The 24,266-nt window shown below is 38.0% G+C and overlaps 1 protein-coding gene across 3 annotated transcripts in view; it reads right to left on the bottom strand.

The window, feature by feature from the left end:
* VAV3 (vav guanine nucleotide exchange factor 3) overlaps nucleotides 1-24,266 on the bottom strand; it is a 149,073-nt gene that overhangs the window by 51,429 nt on the left and 73,378 nt on the right. For 2 of the 3 annotated variants that reach the window (XM_066192329.1, XM_066192332.1), the window contains exons 16-18: nucleotides 10,393-10,494; nucleotides 9,164-9,264; nucleotides 927-949 (exon numbers count right to left, since the gene is read on the bottom strand). In XM_066192329.1, the coding sequence (XP_066048426.1) occupies nucleotides 927-949; nucleotides 9,164-9,264; nucleotides 10,393-10,494 (226 nt within the window). The remainder of the gene's footprint in view (nucleotides 1-926; nucleotides 950-9,163; nucleotides 9,265-10,392; nucleotides 10,495-24,266) is intronic. The other variant, XM_066192331.1, reaches the window with a different exon arrangement.

Here is a 24,266-nt window from a genome sequence, read left to right as displayed (position 1 = left end):
CACCCAAACAGCTCAAAGATCAGAGAGCACAGACGTGGTCAGGCCTGCACACAGTTCCCCCTGCCCCAGCCATGTCAGCAATAACATCCTCCCATTACCCCTATCAGCAACAGCATCAAACACAGCCATGCTTATGGAGAGCAGCAACACTTATACTCACATGCTGTCTATAACTGGCATCTCACGTAAGCAATTACTATAAACTTCTGATCTAAAATAAATTCTAGAAACTAGTATGCTCTAGGTCTGATGTGCTGCCTCTCTTTTGTCAGACAGGACAGACAAAACCCAGCTGCCATGCCCTCCTGTACAGCAGTGAAGAGGCCCCAGGAGCTGGCCAAAAAAATACCCAGGGGGGCTTGCAGCCTTCTTAGGCTGGCAGCAAGCTACACTATGTGCATCACACCACCGCCTCTGGTTCAGGTCCCATTCTAACATTCTCTCCAGACTACATAAACTCCGTAACACAGGATACCTCTGCAACCATAGCCTTTTCACACGAAGAGGCAAACACTGCCCTGCCAATCCTTCATCACCCCACAGTTCTCTGGCATGGCAGATAAAAAGAAAAGAATACTTTTAACTCTACAGTCAGATTTTGTCTAGGAACAGTAAGGATCTTAACCACCAGTTGTGAAGCAATGTATGTTTTCTTACCTGTACCTTAAAAAAGCATCTCCACCCTTTTCAGTGCTCTCAGCACTGTCATTTCGCTGCAAGTTTAATTCCCATTTTGAGCAGAAGACATTCATATTTAATCATTAATACCGCGTTGCTTAGACAACTTCTACAGCACTCTAAATAAATCTGTTTGCAAACCCAGAAGAAAAACATACCTTCTCCATCAGCATGCACACAAGAGTATTAAGGAGCCCTTATGTCACCAACAAAACAAACATCACATGCAAAAGAAAACGAATCCTTACCTCATGTTTCACGTTTCCATGTTCTGAAACATAAGTAAAAATTGGCATTATTGTCGATTGCAAACCGTGCACCTTTTACAGAGCAATCTCAGCCTGCGCTGGGTGCTGTTGCCCCGCTCCCCTTTGGCACGGGCTCGGTGCAGGCGCCCAGGGCCGGGGCTGTTGTGCAAAGCCCGCCGCGCTGCCGGCGCTCATTGGCCCCGCCGGGCTGCGCCCACGGCCGGCCCCGGCTGCGGGCCACCTGCACGCTCAGCGCCGGCACGGCAGGCCGGGACAGCACACCTGGCAAACCCTGAGAACACTGCAGAAATGCCTCAAAGGCTGCCTCCTTGGCAACTCAAAGCTGCCTGCCGTTCATCGCAAGTCGAGTTCACACCTTCCCCCCCCCCCCCCCGTCTTTTCACAGTGTGACAAGGTGTATCAAGGTTAAATGTACAACTTAAGCTTCAAAGTGTTCTATGTTTCATGTTCAATTCGGCATTGCATTAGTATACCACAGACTGATGTCACTGCTGCTTTATTTATTTTTACTGTAAGTTTTATGGTACTACTTAAAAATTAGGGAAAAAATCCTGTGGGGTATCACAGTGCTAAAGCCAGTACCGCTTCAGTGCTCACACACCACAAAAAGCACAAAAGGCGGTATCTTTTTTTTACACGGCCTTTGAATGTCTAATCTGATAGCAGGTATTTGGGTGCACTCTAGATTTTGGGTCGGTGCCTTACCAAAGCACACACAGCCGTATTTGCCTGTGTGTGCCCCTCGCACGACACACCTGCTGACACCCAGCACAAGCTGCACACCCCTGCTCTCTGTGTACTTCAGGACATCGGAAGACTTTTACTGTAAAGATTTCTGAGCGGGATGGCATACCCACAGTAAAACAAACAACAGACTTCAACTGCAAAGTTCCCTTTTGTTCCACACAGGCTCCGCTAGGCAGCGGGGCGTGGGAACACAGAAGCCCCGGCGCGCCGGGGCCGAGCCCGCAGCCGCTCGCTAGGCCGGGCGGGCGCGGCCGCCTCGCGTCCGCCCGCAGCGGCGCCGGCAGCCAGAGCGCTCCGGGGCTGGAGCCTTTCCACGGGGATCCGCCGCCGTCTGCACAGTGAGCGAAGGGAAGGAAAAGAAGCCCGCCCAAAGGAAGAGATGCAGGGAGTCTGCTGAGGTTTTTCTAAGCGGCCCGAAGGAAATAGGTGCTCAAGCGCTGCTGAAATTCAATATCATTTTGGTATTTCACAATATGATACGCCTTTCAGAATTTTTGCCAAAATCTGAGTAAAATCTCCTCTCCTGAATGTTTGATCTCAGCGTTATTAATTGCTTCAAATGAAGGGAAGTCATAGGTAAGTAGTTGCAAAGGAGGCCAAAACTTGAAACCCAGACGTTGGGGTTTTCTTTCTTTTCTATATTCTAAAGACTTGCATTTATTTCAGCAGATCATTTAACAAAAAGTTGAAATGGAAATGTTGTTCTGTCCTCCAGGTGGGAAAGAATGAATCTGATTTTTAAATGTTGCTGCTGAATATTATTTTTACCTCTAGAAAATATCCCAAATTCAACTAGTTGAATGAGCTCCATCTGGTGATCAGAGCATCCCAAAGGATTTTATCATAAATAATTAGAAAATTCAGTGATTAACTTTCAATAACTGAATAACTGGGTTCAAGAAATCACTACATAAGAAGATAACAAATACTCCTGATCATTCATGCAAAATAAATTTCATTAAAAGGGAAGTGAGGGATTTGGATTAAAAAGAAAACCAACACTGATGGACCAAAATGCTATTTTTGGCTTCACTGTTAACACTTCAAGAATAGAAAAAAAATGTCCAGTACCTGTATCTCCATCTAAAAGCCTAGGCAAAAAATTAAGGCTTTGTTGTTTCATTACAGTGTAAATATGCCTGTATTTCAGAATATTCTGTATTGAACTATTTGTGTCATGTCCTCATGAAAGACCTGTTTTCCTAACATTACACAAGTACAAGACCAAGAAAACCTTCATTTCTGCTTTTAGGGGGGAAAAAAAAAGTAATGTCTGAGGATATCTACCAGCAGATATTTTACACATAACAACTTTAATTCAAGTTTCTGCTCACCACCGGTGTGCCAATGAAATCATCAAGTGAGTCTTCAGTTCTGACAGCCACTTAATTAATGGCACAGTTCAGCACATTTTGGGGGGTTTTCTTGTTTATCCACTGAGGCCATATTACCATTGGGTCACATTTTGATAATTATATTTTACTACAGAAGCAAGAGGAGCAGCATCTGGCCTCAATAAGGGAAGGAACACAGCTCAGAAAATGGGAATAAGCTGCTCTTCAGGGATGCAACAGAGCAGCTGGATTTACATGCTAACTAAATGGAGAGTAAATAAAAAGTATATGTGATAAGCTACTCACCTCTCTATTTTAAAACAAAACTCAAAATATTTGAAATGCGGGAACTATAAACTAAGTCCCTTGGAAGGAGCTGTGGGACTACGGGTTCCTTTCCAGTCATTTAGCCAGTCATTACTCAATCAGAACAAAATTAGAAATGTCACCCAGATGTACCACACTGTAGGACCCGAAAAAATATCAAGAGCCCTAACTAGCTTTTGTTCAGGTTGAGCAAGAATCATTAGTTAAGCAATACAGTTCAACCTCTGTTACAGTTTTTAAAAAAAGTGGTGTAACTCCAATGAACTTCGGGAGATTTGAGCATTTACTTGTCAGTTCAGCTGACAGGAGAGGTTTGGAGGAGAGCCAGCAACTTTGCAACTATTGATTAAGTCAGCAAAAACGTAAATAGTGAAAGCTGCTGGTTTCTTTTGAGATGTCAAGACCACAGGCTTTTCATGCATAATCTCTAATGTGCTGTAGCAAGCAATTAGGACATGAACAGAACGGACTGTATCATTGAGCATGCAGGTTACTGTATGAAAGCAATTCTAAGCTTAACCCATTCATATGCTAACATTGTCTTTTAAGTTCATCTCACAGCTGAAGAAACTTCTTTTCCATCTAAAGAAATACAGTACTTTTTCAAATGAAATTATCCGAATGAGAAATAAATCATGTGTAAATTAAGTAAGATTTACTATAAAAATGTCCAGCTAATGTTTTTCTAATCTATTTATGACCTGATGAGACATGTCTTTAACATTCCCTGGGAAAAGCAATACAAAGAAGAAAATTCTGTGGGTTTGGCACTATATTTAAAATATTCAAAACACTTTCAGATTCTAGAATCACTGGAGGTTTCTCTAATTGAAATATTCAATAGTGAGTAGAACCAGCAAGCATTCGCCTGAGAATACTTAATTCAACATAATTTGACGGACTTGGAAAAATTCCAGTCTGGAAACAAAAATTAATTCATTCTGCCAGTTTAGACTAGGAAACAGACTGGAGTTCTTCGGTATGTTCTGGGCAGAGTGATACTGTTTTATCAATCCTATGAGGCCTCTGAAGAAATTGCAAGGGACACAGAACAGTCTGTACAATAACAGTGGGAGAAACAAGGGATACAGCTTCTCCCTTTGGCTACTCAAGGTGCATCTTACTCATGCTTGCTTAGCCAAGGGCCCAGTCTTAAGCATTCTCAGATACAAACTCTTCCAGGCAGAGGGAGAGTATCACCACATGAGTGAAATTGCTCTATACCATGAAATAAGACATAGGAATGCAGCTGAGAAGCCAGAAGACGTAGCAAGGGAGAGAAGATGCCCTCATGGCCAGCAGAGAAAACAACACATATGTCTTTTTAAATGGCCTGTCACAGAAATATGTGCATCCATTTTCTAATCCTGGTGTTAAAGGATTTCAGACAGTCTGTTTAAGATTGTGCAATCAGACTCAAAGGAGTTCATCAGAACATTAGCAAGAATTCCAAATCACAGAAAGATTAAGTGGTAGGGCAGAAAAGTAAAATATATGAAAATGTAGAGGACTATTGGAGGATGTACAGGACAGCATTTTAGGGGTGGGGGGGAAACCTGTTAAATCAATAATGACAGAAATGAGCACAGAAGACTTCAACCAGCACTGCTGATTTACAGCAGCAAGGGCAGGAACAGCAACCAAGAAAACCCAAGGGCTAAATGCAAACATTTTGTTCTGTTTATTAATTCAACTGATTAACTCTGCATCTTTTATCACTAAAATTTCTACAATCTGCTGAACTGGCCTTCTTTGAAGCAAAACATCTGAAGAACTGGCATATGTTTTTGTATAAGGCATAGCATGAGAACACAGCAATTTATCTTCAGATTTTGTCAATGTTTCTCTCATAAGTGTATCATCTAAATCTGACACTTAATAATTTTGTCATTCAAAAGGTTTTATCTGTCTTTCGATGTCTGTCTTTTGAATTTTCACAAAGTACGACTTGGAAAGAAATTTAAAAAGATTTAATCCACTCAGGGAAGGTCTAAGCATCATTTCAGAAAGGCTGGCAAAAACATCTACTCATGGTTTATAAAGAAAACAGAACCTTAAACTTTACAAAACCAGAAAATACTGAGGAAAGTTCAGATGCCTTTGAGAAACCTAATGGCATATTCCCACTGCAGTGCTTTGAACTCTGATCACCTTTTCTCAAATAAGCCTCTAGAAGTACAAGAGGTCTACAGAATAGAAATGAAATTTATTTTAAACATGGAAAAAACTTCGCTTATAAAAAGATAATTTTAAAAATTGAAACTGTTCTACTTAGAGAATATACTATTAAGAATTCAAAATAATTTATCATCAAGAACGCACTGTTCTAACACTCTGAATTGCAGTGAGACATGTCCAAATAGGGAAGCCATGCAAAAACAGTAACGAGATGTAAAAACTCTTCGGACACCAAAAAAGAAAGGAACAACGTTTAACAGGATCAAGCAAAGAGCATCATTTCTGGACATTGTCTACCACACAGAGGATTTGCACTTTGCTGCGAAGCGTCTGGAATGGCACTGGCAGAATAGCAGAACACCACATTAAACAGAAAATACATATATCTACACATATATAGATATATATATTCCGTGTCTATGGCCATAATTAATACCACATGACTGGGGAATAATAATGTCCAGTTTCCCAAAAGGATAATTCAGTTTTGTTTACATTATACCCTGTGAAAAAGGCTGTAATAGTCCCCTAGAAAAAAAATGGGGGCAGAAAAGAACAAACCAACAAAACAAAACAACCCACCAAACACAGCAATACAATGAGTGTTCCAGGCATTTTTCTGCTGTGCAAGCCTTTGCTCATTTCCCACAGGAGCAGCAAATGACACTGCTAAAAAAATATTTATCATAAAATAATTTCTCTAAATATTTCAAAAGGGAAGTATTCAAAATTAAAACTGTGTTAGAATTTTGTGCCTATAGAGCATACTTCATCCACAAAGCGCTGTGAAAATGCTGAATTTTACATTATATCTTTCTGTCTGCCTGCCTTTCATAACATTTCATAGCTTTGCAGGCATGAGAGATAACTTACGGGAGACCTCATTTCTCAGCATAGCTCTGGAATAGTTAAAGGACAGCTCCAAAAAATCATTCAAGTTTCACTAACCAATAATTCAGAGAGTCTGAATTGTCTCATCCCTTTCTGGCCCACACAGGGAAGCAAGTACTGGTAAAACTCCTCCTTAAACCTTCCCTTGGTCTGTGCACATTATGAATGGCCAGCACCGCTCAAGCAATACTTCTTTCTTTAAAAAGGCAAATAAAGAGTAATAGTGGAAAACAGTAGAGAAAAAACAGTGGATTTCCTTTCCTACTCATTGGCCGAAGTCCCTTCCTGAGGTGGAGGGATGACACATTTTCAGCAGAGTAAGCAAAACCCCTTGTTCTTTCCATGCTCACTGTTTGATAAAGCCAGGGGAAGTACAGCAAGAGCTGCAGTTTAGGGTTGGTTTTTGCAGCTATGATCAAAGAGCCGACTGTAAGGAAAAGACACAGCCCAGCACCTCCTGACCTTCTGCTTCAAGAGCAGGTTGGAGATACACAACTCTCCTGTCTTATATAGGAGCTGCAGAAATCAGGAAGTCTTTGCATAGAAGAAAAAACAGACTGAGAAGAGAAAGTCTGAAGAGAGGATAGAGGGCTGAACACCTGGGTGTAACCAAAACACGTAACAAAAAAGGATCTTAGCAACCCAGTTGCTTGCAATTTCAGTACAGTGTAATTCTACAAACATCAGGAAGATGATTTAAAGTAAAATCCAAAATACCGTCCTGTGCTTCTTTGAATTTTTAAAATTATAATTTATTCCACTTACAAAGAAGGAGGAATGTTATTTGTTGTTACTTTGTTCTCTCTAGCAAGTCTGTAGCATTGCTTAAGTATGCAGGAAAATTAAAAGAAATCAGACCTTTTGTTATCTAGGCATTTATGGTCATTCTTACTGATGCATGTTGCACCATATGTGTCCACAGATATTTACAGATGAACAGAAAGACAAGTTCCTACCTCCTGGGGTGTCAGCTATCCAATTAAAATAAAAACTATGGAAGTGATTAAAAGAAAAGGAGCAAGACAAAGAAAAAAAGTAGAAGTAGGGGCGGTTTATACCACAAAAGACAGTTATTTTGTAAAAGACAATATGTGTTTGTTTTTTCCACTCTATTAATTTGAAGTAATTGCTTTAAAACAGTCCATTTTTAAGATAATTTTAAGTATTTATTTTCCTTAGAATATCACCAGGAGGTTCTGTGAAAAGCCTGTGTTCCAAAAAGAGTTTCAGTCACAAATATTGTGATTGCTTGTATGATTTCCAGATCTACAAAACATTATTTGTAAAGGGTTCAGACTTGGAGGATAGCAAGGAAGATCTCCAATAGAGAAAAGGAGCTGAGAAAAAAGTTTACTGACTACAGCAAAAGTCAGTGCCTGCCATCCCGTTGATTTCCTGGAAGATTGGGACAGGTAATTAGCACAGAGAGCCAAAAGCCAAGTAGAAATCAAAAGTAATGCACACAGGGACAAAGACAGAAACAAGCTTATAGAATGTTGAAAGGAACAACAAGCTAGAGTCAAAATTTGGAAACTGAAGCTTAGTAAAGAGCAGTGGATGAAGTCATCATGTAATTCAAAAATGGGAGAGTATCTCTGCAACAGCACTTTATAAAGACTGTAGAGACTAATGTCAAAAAGAAAATAACCCAAGGGAAGAGGTTGCAGTAGCTTATGTGATGTATGTGAGACATGAGAAACTTCACAAATTTTTACGAAATAATTCTGAAAAGGAATGTGAAGATTTTAGAGAATTGAGAATGATACATAACTAGAAACTTCCCCAACATCTAAAACTCCACTTTCCAGAAATCATCACGTGCTCCCAATGGCTTTTCTTTTTCAAGCACAACAGCAATTCAAAATAATCTCAAGTAAAAAGAACATTTGAGAAGCTGGACAGAGGGAAGAGTCAAAAATGGCACTGGGATTATATGACTGTGACAATAGCGTATGAGCTCACTGCCACCAACAGAGCAGGTACAGGGAAGGGAAGGGTGGCCAGGGATGAGGGCAAACACTGAGCATTAGCAGTCAGAACACGTCAGAAAGACATTTACAGGTATAATACTGAGCAGAACAGGAAGATGTCAATTTTTTGGAGTTACTTGTGGGAGGCCAAATGGTAGTTGAAATCAAAAGATTCCTTAAGGTCCCAAAGAGTGGAACAACAGGGGAAGTGCAAAGTGACAATGGTCAGGGAAGAAATTCACAGAGCAATTGATTAAAAGAAAAAAAAAATAGTTCTTAGGAATGGAAAGTAGAGAACCATCAATCACCTTTTTGTGAATATTGTGAGTGGACAGAAACCATGGAAACCAAAGAGATGAAAGAGGAAGCTGAGGCAACACAAACAGCTTTAGGAACTGAGAGGAAAATATGAAAATTGACATAGACATAAAGGGAGAAGCACAAGGATGATAGATGATGTGCTGTGCTGTAGGTGTTACATATGAGCAGTCCACAACTGAAATGAGAACAATTCCTTGTTGTATATGACATTGACAGAGAAATTTGGTTTAACCTGTAACAGTTCTCTCCTGCTTTGGAACATTTCAATTTAGTAGCAATAAAAATCCCTATGAATCCTAAATGTAATTCTAATTGTGCTTATAAATGGTAGTTTCACAAGTATGCATGTTACAATAAACACAAATTAGAGGTAAATTAAACCTTAATTATATCTAGCAAGTTTTATGTCCTAATTAAAAATGGTATTCTAACAATAAAAATGACTTACCACCTAAATTAGCCCTTCCACAATTGTCTAGTCTTCCTAAACATTCTTTGTGTGCTCCAGCTCCACACTTAGAACATAAATAGCCTTGATAAAATGTTCCCCTGTAAAATAAAATTAGGTAGTGATACATTAGAGGTGACAAATTCCACACATAAAGGACATAAGAGACATGGCAGAAGGTATTAGAAGACATTTGTTGTTCTGCATAACGATAGTCCTTAAAGGCTTGAGAAAAAGTGACAGCTGACAAACAAGCAGCTCATCTGCTTTCTGTCACTACTAGCCATTTAAAAATCACAACCAGACAGTTCTTTCAGACTCCTAGCAGAATAATAATCTCCATTTCAATGTAATCCAAAGCTACTTTGGAACAGTACACTTGAAATTGTACCATTATGCATCTCTCCTACTACAGCTCTACACTTCATCTCTCTGGGAATTTGCCTAGGCACAATGAGGAATATGAGTTCAAGAGAGTTGTAAGTTTGAATGTATATTTAAGCATTAAGTAGTTTTTAGGCTATATGGAAAATATTCTAGACTTTAAATTTGTTTATTTTTTTAAAAAACCTATATCATGGACACTTCAGGTAATATTTGGAGCTGCTAATTTCTCTAAATGTCTCTGTTCCACAAGGTGGCACTTGGGAACACCCAACTGGTGGCCCATGGAGAACCAGGCAGCGTCCTGAGTGCAGGGCAGCCGCTCCTCAGCAGCAGCAGTTGGTGCAGACCCAGTAACTCAACTACACTGCTCCGAAGTCAGGAATTAGCCCTCCTGACTTTTAAGTTTAGAAATCTGCACCACTGTTCATAGTTACTTAGACCTTATTGCATTGAGGGAAAAAAGAAAAAAACTGGGAAAAAAAAAAGGCTCTGAAAATCCAGGTCAGTCTGACTAGTCAGGAAAAGCATTGCTAAGGGAAGAAAAAATGTGTGACAAGGAGGAACATAATCTGAAGTTCATTTATTCCATTCCTGTGCTTAACAAAGGCGGCACTACCTACACTCAAATGCCCTTGCTAAAATGCTGTGGCTTCCTTTTTCAGAATATCAGCAATATGCAACACAGAATCATGAAAGGGTTTGGGTTGGAAGGGACCTTGAGGATTATCCAAACTCTCTGCCATGAACAGGGACACCTTTCGGGATGCTCAAAGCCCCATCCAGCCTGACCTTGCAGGGGCAGGGAGGGGGGAGACCACCACCCAAAAGAACCTTTACAATACCTCAGAAGCATCTGACAGACTTTGCAAGATGTCACCCGACTGAAGGTATGCATTTTGAACTCATGAAAGCTCGTATCTGCATAGTCTGGCCGGATGTTTGACCTAAAAACAAAATTTGAAAATATGCATTAAATGAAATCTAGAACATGAGGCAACATTCACAGCAGGAAATCTTAATCCACAAACAAGTAGCTTTATTTAGACTTTAATGCTTTTCACTGACAAGAACCAGAAGTATAGACTTTACCAAACACCTTGAAATGAAATCTGAATTATGGTATTATGCAGACTTCTCTAAATATACCCTATTGTGACCTTAGTTGTCACAATAAATAGAGAACAAAACATTTGATTTTTATTCTTGTTTGAGTAACTAGGATCATTCTCAACAATATTTTATTATGTGAATGCACAAGGAAAAGCAGCTCACAGCCTGAAAAGCACTATATTTGGAAACATTAGCAGCAGATTTAGGACAATATTCACCGGGGTTTGGTTAGCCTTCTTTAAATGTGTTGCACAGTGCCCACAGCTGTAGATGCACACAGTAAATTTAACAAAATAAAAGATCACTATTCACACTGCCAAGATACCAACACACTACCAGCAGACTTATTTCCAAAGATCAGATTTATGTACAAAGTGTTGGTCCATCACTATACTGTGTTTTCTTTACCTTCTCTATTGATCCCTTTTAAGAGCAGGAGCATAATTTAAATGTGACCCACTCATCATTTGTTGGACCAGTGACTGTTTTCAGATATAAATTTTATTAAGTAATCTATTCTGTTTTTTCTGTCATCTATCCCATTTCCAAGACTGAATGGGAGAACAGGCATTTTCAATGATTCTCTTTTTTTTTTTTTAATTCAAGAAGATCCCCAAACTAGCTTAACACTGTCAAAATCAGTAATGCTGAAATGTTAGGTACATCACTTAATATTAATCTAGACTGTATCAGACAAGAATATATATATATATATATATATATATATATATATATAGTAAGGCTTAATGAATTTTTTACTTTTTCTTGTTTTTTCTATCAAAAAAATAGCAAGGCATGACGCATAGGAATTAAAAAAGGAAAAAAAAATCATGAGGGCAGGAATGCAAGAATCTACAGCACTCAAAGGAAAAACCAGAAGCTTTTTCTGACATAGAAAATTACATATTCTTCCATTAAAGCTGGAGACACTTATAAGTTACATTCTTATGTATTATAAATAACTTCCAGACGAAAACACAGACCAGCCACAAACTGCAACGAAACATGGATAACCATGCAAGCATCACTCTCTATTGGATGGAATTAAAAGGCTTACAAAAAACCATTCAAAGAATCTGTTTAAGTACCCAGTATCAGAAAGGTCAATCTTCAAATCCACCTGCTGAAAATGAACTTGCTGAAAATGAAATTGTACTCAAAAAGCAAAAGGAATTCTGCTTTTATGCCTGAGAATAACCTTACAATCAGTACTGTTTTAACTACCTCACCTGTGTCCCTCTCTTTTCTGCTCTAACATGCAAGATGTAAATTCCACAACTCCTGCTCACAGAAACAGGTGTGCATACTGCCCATCCACAGCAGGAAGGTACAGTAGCAGGATAAAATTAATCTCATAGAGAACTGTATGAACCAGGAGAAAAAGAATTATTATTTTTTGGCTCTTAACTAGATACAGCCTATATTTCATAACGCGTCTGCCAGAGGGCTGCCAAAATTTCTTAGGCTACACTCCAAGCAATCCAGAAAAATCCCTAGAACAAGCTGCAGTACTTCACTCCCAACAAAAGCTCATTTTTATTGACCTATTGGTTAAGACCAGGACATCCTGCAGAACTATGTTCAAAGTATAAGCCGAAAGTGCAAGACTCGTGAGATTGAAAGCATATCAAATTAAACCTAACAACCTGACGATTTTTTAAGAACACACCAAAGAAAAGATTCCGTTCATTTAATTAGAACAGAATCCATCTTCAAAACTAATAAGTGGATCAAAAGAAAAAAAAATCACAACCTCATACAGACAGTAGTTTAACACATGGATGTGACTACACAACTTTCTTCCATATGTAAAAATTCTCTTTTGTTCTTCTCTCAGGCTATCTTCCACACAGAATGAAGTGCATGAACTACTCAAAATATACCTCCTATTAACAGAACAAAGATAATACACTGTATTCATTCTTCTTTATATTAAAACCAATATTTGAAAAGAACAGTGCAAAGTAAGAAATTGTATGCTTACTCTGGAGACAGAGTGCTGTAAAGTGAAGCACAATATGGAAGATAATTACTGATACAACAAACCCCAGAAATATAAAATCAATGTGTGCTGTCTACTGCAAATGTAGAGGTGGAATAAGGAAGGCTTTGTAGAAGAACATTTAGTGCAGTGCTACTGTGGGCAGAAAAACTCTTGCACATTCTGCTACCAAATAAGTAATGCTGCATTATGGCAAATCCAGTTCTGTAGTCCCATCACACATCACATCAGACAAGCCTGAGATGAGGCACTATAGCAGCATGTATGGCGCATCAAGCCTTTAAATGTAAAGTCAGAAACTTAATGAATCTAGGGGTTCGATATTTTAGTTTTCAATATATTTCTTTTGCAAAATCAAATACGACATAAAAATAATGCAATTTGATTAATATATGAAAGTTTCCAACTAGAGATTAAGCACAACTCATCTGTGACTATGTCTAAATTCCACAAGGATCATAGAATTTTTTTTTCCACAAAACATTTCAAACTGATCATTACATACTAGGTTTTGAGTTTTCAAATACAGCTACTAAAGCTGATAATGCAACATAGTCATGCACACTATTATATAGTATGCCTACTATGCATACGACAAAATAGTCATAGCACACAACTTTTCATAGCCATGTTCAACCATAAAGAAGCTCTTTTGGTTACAGCAAGGAAGCCTTACACTGATACCCTCAGAAGAGAGAGCAGAGCTCTCACAACACAGTAAAGAGAACATTTCATCTTTCTCAAATCTTCTTTTCTCTTCTACTTCCCAACCCATAGGCATATTGCAAGACAGAAAAAGCCCCGAGTACTTATGTCAATATTGATTTTGAGCCTAATACTATTTTCCTCTTTAGAAGAAGGATTTCCTGTTGGAGGAAGGAAAAAAAAAAAAAAGAAGAAGAAGAAGAAACCCAGACATGATTGTTAAAAAAATCCAAATGTATTAAAGCAATTAACAAAATTTATTTTAAGGTCTTACACTGGGCTCCTTCACCATCACAGTGGGACAGCGAAGCCCTCCTGCAGACTCCTCAGTCTCTCCTACCACAACCACTGCTATAATGCGGTGCCCCAGGCAGCAAAAGAAATGTATTTTCTGTTTCTGCTGTCAAACAAGCTTGATGAGTGGCCAGAGCAGGAAGTCACTCATACACCAGAAATACTTAATCTGAAGTAAATAGTGACACAGAACACGTTTCTCATTTTATTGTAAAAGTCTCTTGTTTTTACGAGCAACAGCAGTGTGGGGAGGGAAAAGTCATTTCCCTTTGTCTCTTCTACTTTTTCCCCAGGCAGTTTTAACTTCCCCACTCTAGCAGAGACAAAATGTCAATGTGAATCTGTTCTTAGGACAATTTTTCCAATTCTCTCTTCAATTCAGCACCAGAGGTTTTGTAAGGGACAACCACAAGTGTCCCCTCCTGCACTGTGCTGGAACCCTATAACAAAATTTACTCCAGTCACTACTACTGCAATGTCCTTGGGCTGCCCCTGAGCCTTCTGAGCAAAGCTTTCTCTTTCCAATTTACTTACAGAATATTAGTCCCACTGGGACCAATTCACTGCTACATCACCAAGCCAGAGACCTGCAGGTGCATATCTCATGAGTCTCTGTCACATGGACACGCAATTCTTGTCTCTGCACAAGCCATGGCAGCCGCTGTTCCAGGGGCAGAATGACCATCTTCTTCGGTCAACCATCTCTGAGCAGTCCCTTTGTCTTTAGAGTTTTGAAAGTTCAGTGTAGAAAAGAGTTACCCACGTATTTTATTCAATTGCCCTTCATATCATCAGCCTTTGGAGCACTCCGTGTGCATATGAAATATTCCCCTTCTAAAAATATTCTCTCCACATTTGCAGTGCCACTTCTTTCTACTGACTCGTTCTTTTCAGAAGAGTAAATTGATCATAGGCCAATCACATCCCACCCACATAATGCAACACCTTTATAAATGGTGTCAGGAAGTGTCATGTTACCAACCGCCCCCCACAAACTTCTGCAGACAAAATCCATTCCAGTAATCATCTTTGTTTAGTTTACTGGCACAGCACACCACAGAGTAATGACATAGATAGCCCAAAATTTTCTTGTCAGACAAGACGTGGAGGTGCTTATTCCTATGCCTATAAAATAACGAATAAATTCTCCTGATTATCCTATCTCAAAATACAAAAAATAATTGTTAATATGAAAAAAAAGAAACAGTATTAACTACAATTTTCTCACACTAGGGGCTGCGATAACACATCAAAGACTTAAAACTCATGCTTAACCCTCAAAACACAAACTTGTCACAATCAAAAGCCTGACGTTTAAGTGAAGAAAAACAAAAAAAAACCAACACAATGAACCTTGGCAATCTTGACATATCCAACTGTGTAAGTTCTATGCCCCATTTTACAAATCTGAACTTTGATTATCTTTGATCCAAAGTGTTGCCAAGGTATATATGCAATGAGGTGTACATCATTAGTATCAAGCAACTTAGATAAGATTTGTTACTGTAATTTCCTTACTTATCAAAACCATATTCTGATGAGAAAACATTTAAATCAGAATGTGTCTGAAGAGCAGTAGAATACCACAGGCATTTGGCTGCCTTATAGCAACAATTTAGGGTTTTATCAGCATTCTTACATTCATGTTTGTTTCCTACAAGAAAAACTATACAGAGTACCTTCCACAACAGGTTGGAATAAACAAACAAATTACATCATCTTTGAGGGCGTAGGCACAAATGTACTTTCTTAAGTTTAACTTCCTCTACACAGGTAAGGCTTACAAAATAACATGCACCAGAAAAACTACTAAACATCCAGCCACAAAACTCAAACTTTTCTACTAAATAAGCAATTACTACAGATGTATCCCAAGAGAATAAGTAAAAGACCGAGAGACAGCTTACTATATAGTCCCTTCCTTCTATTTTTCCAGGTGGAAAATAAATATATTAAAATCCCATTAATCCCATTAAGTCTTCATTTTCAGAAAGGATATATTTCTATAAAAAGTGAAAAAAGTCTTGTAGTCTTGTTTTATAAATTTTTCTATACTGAGTATATCTTTCCTTGAATGTTTAGTACTTCAGATATTTCAGTATTAGCCTTGGAGACCAAGAACTATTGTCTCAAGTTTGTCTTGCATGAACATACTACTGAAAGCTTACTGGCTGCCAAATCTAACAGAAATATAATCAAGGGATAAAATGAAGTATTATGTTTGTTATATTAATTAAATCCTTACAGCGAGTTTAAATATTAAATAGGAAATGAATAAAATGCAAACTACATGGCCTTTACTGAAAAAGAGTGCACAAAAGAGAAAAAGTGGCATTATGAAAATGCAAAGAGTAGAAGCAAATAGAACGTGGAGTCTTTGGCTCCTGGTTAAGAATGTCAAACTCAGCTCAAACAAGCAACAAGAAGCAACAAGAAGTTATTCAGCAGCAGAGAGCACTGCAAATCTACCATCTTATGGCTTTATCTCCAGCAAGGAGTTAAAGGAAAGAGACTTCAGAACACAGCACACAGGAATGTTCTCCTTTCTTCTATTACACATCTATTTACCATTGCATTTAATGCTTCCAGTTAGAAACAGTTTAAACAACCTGCAAGGTCCAGTGCTGTTCTCCACTAGTGACCAGTTCTCTCGTTCTTGCTGTATTTTGAGGGCCATTTCTTTTAATTGTTTCCCTGGCAGCTTTTCAATACCAGCTTGACTTCAGCAATTAAGACCTTTACAGATTTCTCCTATCCCTGGATCTAGGCCACTGAAAAGGTGTTGCTTAAACCCACTACAAACAATTCAATTAATGCTGAAAAATTATTGCTGCTCTGGAGTACTTAATTAACAACTCAACTTCTCCTTCCCAAACTTCAAGTGTTTTTAAAACCTTTTTTTTTTTTTAACTGAAACGAAAAAGGTATTACAGAGAGGAAAAAAACTCTGAGAAAGTTCGATATTCCTTAGATATACGCACACAAGAAGCACATCCATGCATGTAAAGGAAAAGAAAGATTTCACACAAAGAGAAATGAAAAGTAACCCTTTGCAAACGGATCAAGGAAGTTCCTTTCAAAAAGTGAATTGGCCACAAAACAAGACGGTATCAGCACGAGCAGGTGCTGAGCCAGATACCCTTGGGTAAAGCACTGCTGTTAAATACAGAGCAAGCAAAGGCCTTGTAAACATTGCCTGAACCAAGGCAGTCTAGGACACTGATGATAAACCTCTCAGGTACCATTTGTACCCTCCAGTCTCCCGTAGCTCAGTGGCACTAGCATCTTGGAGAGAAGAGGAAGGAGCCTTCTCTTTCCCCTGGCAGCAATCCTACCATAGTTTTCTGAGTAACATGAAACAGCAATTTCTTGAGTTGGCAACAGGCTGTTGAGCAGTCATGGGCTCTGCAGAACAGTACAGTGAGACAGCTGCCCACTCTTTGGGGTTGACAGTTCTCCCCAAAAAGGAAAAAAAAACATGCTAGGGAGTGTTCTAATGATACTTCTTATTTCTGGGTTTGACTTCTTTTCACAGAAATGCTAGTTAGGTCAGGTCTCAAAGATCATTTTCCCACATCAGTCTCTTCAAGAAATGCAATCGTGTCACAAGAAATGACGCAGAGTCCAGTTGTATGTACGTGCTCGAAAAATGTCTATCTTTTTGGAAGTGCATTATATTTGAAACTGAATAGCCATTTCCCTTGATTAAAACTTGGCTTTAGAGAACAGTTATTGCATGTATACCCACCTGAGAGCCCAGAGGCATAACAAATAAGGAGATGCATGAAGTATCAGATAAAGAGTCTGCAGTGAATTGCAATTGTTTTAAGTATTAAAAGAAGAAATACTACAGGGAACTCAGATAAAACTCTATACCTTGAACTCTCCTGAACTCTCAACCTCAAGTTAGACCTTTGCATTTCAGAGTTGATGTTATTCTGCACTCCATGTTATGCCTATAATAATTTAAAATGCTCCATACAGAACTGTTCAGAATCATGGACACCCTGAGCACGAACTACTGAAGATCATTTTCAAGTGTATGTGACGTGAAATCTGATGTTGTACTCATGCAGTGTAGCTTGTAAAAAAAAGGGCACAGGTTAATACCTCTGGATACTGAAAATTTTTATTCCAGGTTTACTTACTGTATAAATAATTGGCATCACTGCAGAAAACGCATCAGTAAACCCAGATCTAATGTAAGTATTTCTAAGATATTCGTTGCTAACAGAAATTACATATTAAGATATCCTAAGTAAAATTCCTAGTTTGTGCCAAAGTGACCTCCTTTCAAAATTTTAAGCACCTTAAAATTTAGCCATGACATTTGGTACTAAGCATCTTAGAAAATTTTGGCAAACTTTACTAGCACTAAAATATAGCTATTGCCACATATTCAAATGCTACCTAGACAGTAAATAAATAAATAAATTTTTTAAAACCCACCCACAACAGTATGTTACTGTCAAACAGGGCTAAAAGCTCTCAGCCAAACCTCATATGAAGAATTTCATGCAAAGTTGGTCCCAAGACATGTTCACCTTCACTGCCTGCAGCAGATTCATCCTTAGGATGCCAGTCCCTACAAACAGAGCCAGCCTTACATTTGCACCATGCTTACTTTACACTCAAAGCATTTCAGCTTGGTGCAACTATCACCATTTCAACTGGTCACACAAAATGCTGTCATTATAATAGAAAGGCATTTGTGCAATAACAAAGTAAGAGGGCAAAGAGAAAGTCACAAATGAGTAATTTTCAAATAAGTAAAATACAAATAAGTATTCCTTTTTGAATCTTTACAAGGATTTGGGGTTGGATTTTAGTTTGTTGGTTTGGTTGTTTTTTTTTTTAAAAAGGCATTCCTAAGGGATAATCTCACTAGAGGTGAGTAATGCCATTTCACAAAGGATGATTTTCAGCTTCTTTTTTACCTTCTCAGGAGCAATGCTGATTACTTACAGCTAATTCATTTTCTCTGTTCCAGCTCGGCTGTTATTTCAGAATCATCTTTGAAAATGCTATTTACTGAAGTAATCAATCAATCAGTTCTCCATATGCTAATAGTCAAACATTCTGGTTTGTCACATCAAAGAGTCTTCATCAAGAAGACATGTTATAAAATTAAATTAAGCATATCACAAGTAAATTGGGCTTTTGATCAAGAACACACAACTTCTAAGAATTTGCTAGGAAATTTGCTTATTTGATCATACGATGAGTGGCTTTTTTGAGATCAAGGAAATTATCTTGTTAACTTTTTGGAAACATAGTGCATTGTTTCAAACAAGACAATGACTTCCTTTCTTCTTTATCAGTCTACTTCCCCAAAAAGCATGGGAGGTGAACTGCTTTCAGCTAATCTATTCCTGTATAACATTTTTGAACGCCACCTGATAGGAACAAAGCTCTGTCACACATCAGTATTTGCAAATCAAAAGCATCTATACTTTATATACTTTTATATTCACTGGCTGAATCTTATTTGTGAAAGTCCTAAGTCTTACAAATCCAAATTTACTAAGTTGCTTGTATTGATAAGCTTTAAATATTTTATCATATTCACACTTAACTGAAGAAAAATCTGTGTTTTGGAGTCAAAAACTCTGAAAATACAGGATTCGTGCAAATTATTGGATAAATACCTATTTGTGCTAAGGAAAAAGGTAACTGATTTGCAGGGAGAAGCTACAACATCTATTCATATAATCAGAGTATCAAGACAAACATGTTATGCAGCATTCTATGTTTTAACACTCAAAAACTCCTTGGACAAAAAAAAAGGCAATATTAAGATGGTGGTACTTTATTTTTATGATGTTGCATCACTACAAATTTATTTCACTGAATTTTAAAAAGCACTAATTTTTATAGTAATATTCCTCAGATATTGTAAGGTAAGTTGTAAAAACTTAAGGATTGGGATATTTTTGGGTTTTGTGAACTGGAAGACATACACCAAAGTATATTTATCATCTTCAGGTGTTTACCCAATGTTTTCATAAATTCTGGTTTGCTTACACATTTTACACTGCCCTTACACTGTGCTTGCTCTTAATCATATCTAGCATCTTCACACAGTTCTTGCTGTGTCTGGAATAATCTAAAGACATATTTTAACTATAAATATGTTGTGAATGATTGCTTATAACCCTGAAAAACATTTGATCAAAACCAACGGGAGTCACAGCAAAGAACAGGCAAGCATTCTTCTTTAACAGACATGGACTTGGCATTCATTTCTGCAGTACTGCAATACTTATACTGATGAAAAAACCCCAAGCAGACGTGTTTGTTTATCACTTTGGTAACCTGTGTGAGATTGGTACACGTGAAACACCTCTGCAGGTTATTTGAAAAATGCAGCAGACATCTTAAGGCTTTTAAGGTGCTCTGATAAGAAACCTTTAATTTAATATGTCAGTGTTCAATATGTCAGAGCTCAAATATTCTCTCAGAAGAAAGCTTAATGCGCATGCATTATTAATGCACTATCTGAGGGAACAGATCTATTTGAGTGGAATCTGACCAATGTCATTAGTCAAAGAGTGCAAAGCGAATTTGGAAATACAAATGAGAATAGGTAAGAGGACACTTTTCACCTACTTTGTGTCTTGTACTAGTTTTCTTTAAAATCTAGAAAATCAATGAGCTCTGGTTGCAATTTTTGTGGTTTTCCTAATCTAAACTGTTGTGCACACATCTACCAGGTTTGATAATCAATGAATCTCAGGATTATTTCCTTACTATCAGATGATATGTTCTGCATCCCTTGAGTTGAAACGTGTGAATTTATGTCAAACTGAAGTGGCAATTTTTCAAAAACATGTTAGACTCTATCTGAGCTGCTGCACAAATTCTCTAGTGACCCAAAACAAAGTACAGTGTAATTAAAACTAAAACCACTATTTTTTGAGGGCTGTACAGCTTTCATGTCTGAAATCTTTTATTCAGGTATTTAAAAGAAAAATCAGATTCATTAACTTCATACAATTAATGCATACCCAAATCACTCTAATGAACCTGTTTCCCACTGATTTTTCAGGCATTACTAATTAGACGTGACATTAATAAAGCTATTTCAGCTACGTCAAAGCAGAAACTACAATCATAGTACTTCAGAAAGTGAAATTTTAACCGTTCCTCTTCCTGCAAGATATTTCCATAAATTTCTTAGTTGGCAAAAGGCAATAGTTAAATAAAGCCTAATTAAAAGGTGTCTTCCAACACTGTTGCAAGAGACTTTACCATATTGGTTCTGTGTGTATTGAAATCCAGCATGGACCAAAGCTGACACAGCCCTGAGCAACCTAAGCCTTGCAGAAGACTGAAGCAAAAAATCTCCACACACCTCTTCCAACCTAAATTCTTCTTTAAATTGCATTTATGTGTAAGATGTTTCTATACTCAAGTCAAGTTTGCTGACGGTCATTTTTACAGTGAATTACAAAAACCAGTTGAGAAAGGCTTAATTAAATTAGGAAACTGGACAACATAAAGACAAAATAAATTCAGCACAAACCAGCATAAGATATTATATGTCACATTCACTAATGGATTCAAATATTGTCAGTGGGAAAATATAGTCTGCAGACTTTCATGGGAAAGATCTCTGCTGTTGTGGTGATGAGAACACACACCTGCTTCATGCTCTACTCTGTGATCAAGCAACAAACTACACACCAAGTATTTAGTGGCTGGAAGGGAGTGTTAAGTGTCAGCATGAGACAGATATAGCAACAATCAACAGATTTTCTTTTGCTATTCTATCATCTCATGAGAAAATAGAAGAATTTAAATTCTTCTCAACACTGATGAGAAAAGCAGTTGCGCTCTAATAAGAAATTAAGCCTGGTAATTAGTCAGCTAAGTAGTAATATAACTGAGGTATATGAATAGAATATGTACATATGCCTACAATAGAGGAGGGATGCTTCAACTTTCAAGGAGTATTTTCTTTTTTATAAAGAATGGTTAGCATAAATTCATTGACATAAATATTAGTCAACTATTTTTTTTAAAAAAGCATTTTTAAAACCAAAAAGCATGTGTAGAAGAGTGTTCTAGGGAGAAATATCAATCAACACTCCCACCTTTTAGCATAAGCTGAATAACATAAAAGTATTACATATTTGTTCTGATTCTTCTGGTGTTTTCAACAGGGAGCAAAGAAATTAGACAGGATGTGCTAGTAGAAAATATAAAAGATTTGTGTCTCACACAATCAGTTTTTGAGATTTTAAATGGCCTAGTTATGGCAAATAAACCATGCACTTTATCACATTGCTGACAAACTTTCATTTAATACATGATGCCACTAATTTGGCTAAATGGGAACAATAATTTGGTTTTACACTTATATCGATATTATCCTGGATATGGAATGACTTTGCATTTAAACCAGTGCTATTTGACATGCTAGACAAAATTTAAACATCCCATGTCTGGTACAGTAAAGTCTTTGCAGCACTATCTGTGAAAGGATGCTTATTTACCATTCCAGCTAAAGGTTCATCCACTGCTATGAACAGAGCTCCAAGGACAAAATGGCAACTGCTCAAATTGGCCACTGTCACAGTTAAGCATCACATCTCTTCCAAGGCAATAAGCAGGTTACACTCTCCCTGTGCATGCAGAATGTCCATTCACACAAGCAAGAGAAGAGGCACATCAAGGGAGAACTCAAGCACTTGCAACAATGGCTCCTCTTAAAACATCCTCCAGTGGCTTCTGCCAGACAGCTTTACAAAAACTTCACAGATCCACCAACCAAAATTCCAACTTTAAGAACTTGACTGCAACATTAACTATGCTGCCCCAGTGTCCTGCTTCATTTTATTGTGACCTAGGAAATCCAGGAAGCAGCAATTTTGGGTTGAAAACTTTTTTGGGGGGAGGTATGGGTAAATGAGCAGCTTCAGCTGTGGCTAAGTACTGTGTCTAGGTCAACAGCATCAAGCTCAGTGCAGCTAGACCACAGTATCATTGTTGTATGAGGATGTGCTGTATGAAGAGACTTCAAGAACACCCATTAAATTCTCAGGAGAAAAAGCAATTGTGGTGTTTGGTATTATATATTTTCTAAATAAAGCAATAGTCTCAGGAAAACAGCAAATAAATACTGAAGGAACAGAAGTGCCATAAATTTTAAAAAAATATATAAATAAAAACAAATTATTAAATTTCCTATGACCAGTAACCCAGCATTTCCAACCTCCCATAAAATAACACTCACCACACAGTACAGTCACAGAGCAGGCTAAGAGGTAGAATATTTTCACAGGTTTGTGAAATTAGCTTTCCAAGAGAAATTTACTAGTCTGAAAAGTAACACTCTGGATAGAGCACTGGGGTTTCATCTAGCCTTCCTGTAGGGATTTTCCATACCCAGTATGCCTAATGTATTCCTGCCCTCTGCACCTAAATCAAGTCCAGCCAGGAAAGCAGTGTTCTCCTCTATTTCATACTTCATCAATAACATAAGCTTCCCATATCTGGAGACAAATTCTCATCTTAACAACACCAGCATGTCTGTAATAGGTGCTTTTTCACCAAATAAACTCTCATCACTGTTTCGTACACCAGTATAAATATCTAAGTCCCCCCCTCCTTAAAAAAAGAGAAATTACAACCTATCTGAAATAATTATGCCTCTTAGATTGTTCCAGTAGCAACAAGGTTAATTCTTACTTTAAAAATAATATGAGAGATCCTAGTTTGGTCTCTTACGATGTTCTTAGATTTAACATTTGCACAAACCTGACTTCAACACACTGCTATTCCAAAGGCATTGAAATTTCTGTCTGGAACTCAGTAAACAGCATCATTTCTGATAATCAAAACCCAAAGTTATTCACCCCTTCAACTGTGCTGGGTTTGCAGTCTCATAAAATTTTTAAGTAAAGAGAAGTATTTTGCCCATGGAAGCAGCAATTATAATTGAATGCAATGAATAACAGCATAATTTCAATCACGGCTACTTTTTAGAGCAGATAAGTTAATCTACACAGTAGACAATGAGAACCATGAAAACAACAAATCGAGCCAGCTGAGCAACAGTTCAACATGCTTAGCTTTGTTTATTCTCAAATATTCTTGTATTTGTAATACTCTTGTGTCTCAACATGCATTACAATATCATTATTGCTACATGCGCCAAGGTATGTTTTGGGAGAGATGCTGAGGGAAACACCTACAGTGAAGTCAAACCCATTTGAGAGAGTTGGGGATAAGCAATGAAAACTTCAGAAGGGATAAAGCAATAATGCCACTGCATCATGTTGCACCCCAGCCCTGATCCTGCTGCTCCAGCCCTGGTGCCTTAACCACATGGAAGGAGGTTAAACTAGAGGTATGGCTTTACAAGAAGGACAAACTTCCATGCAAGGCACCACCACCCATTTTCAAAGACCATCTGCCAGAGAGGAAAGAATGGCACACAGACTCATCAACCACTGAGGTGCTGCCTGCTCTGTTCACACAGGCAAGCAGCAGCAATTACCTGGGACAGAGGCACAGTCCCAACAGCTGAGCAGTGCTGGCTGGTGCCCAGCACTGCATGGGCAGAGCTGCACACACACAGCAACACGAGGAGGGGCAGGG

The sequence above is a fragment of the Chamaea fasciata genome, unplaced genomic scaffold (assembly GCF_029207755.1).
Source record: "Chamaea fasciata isolate MVZ Bird 193981 ecotype frontalis unplaced genomic scaffold, bChaFas1.0.hap1 SCAF_10, whole genome shotgun sequence".
NCBI lineage: Eukaryota > Metazoa > Chordata > Aves > Passeriformes > Sylviidae > Chamaea > Chamaea fasciata.
This window is presented reverse-complemented; position numbering and strand designations above follow the sequence as displayed.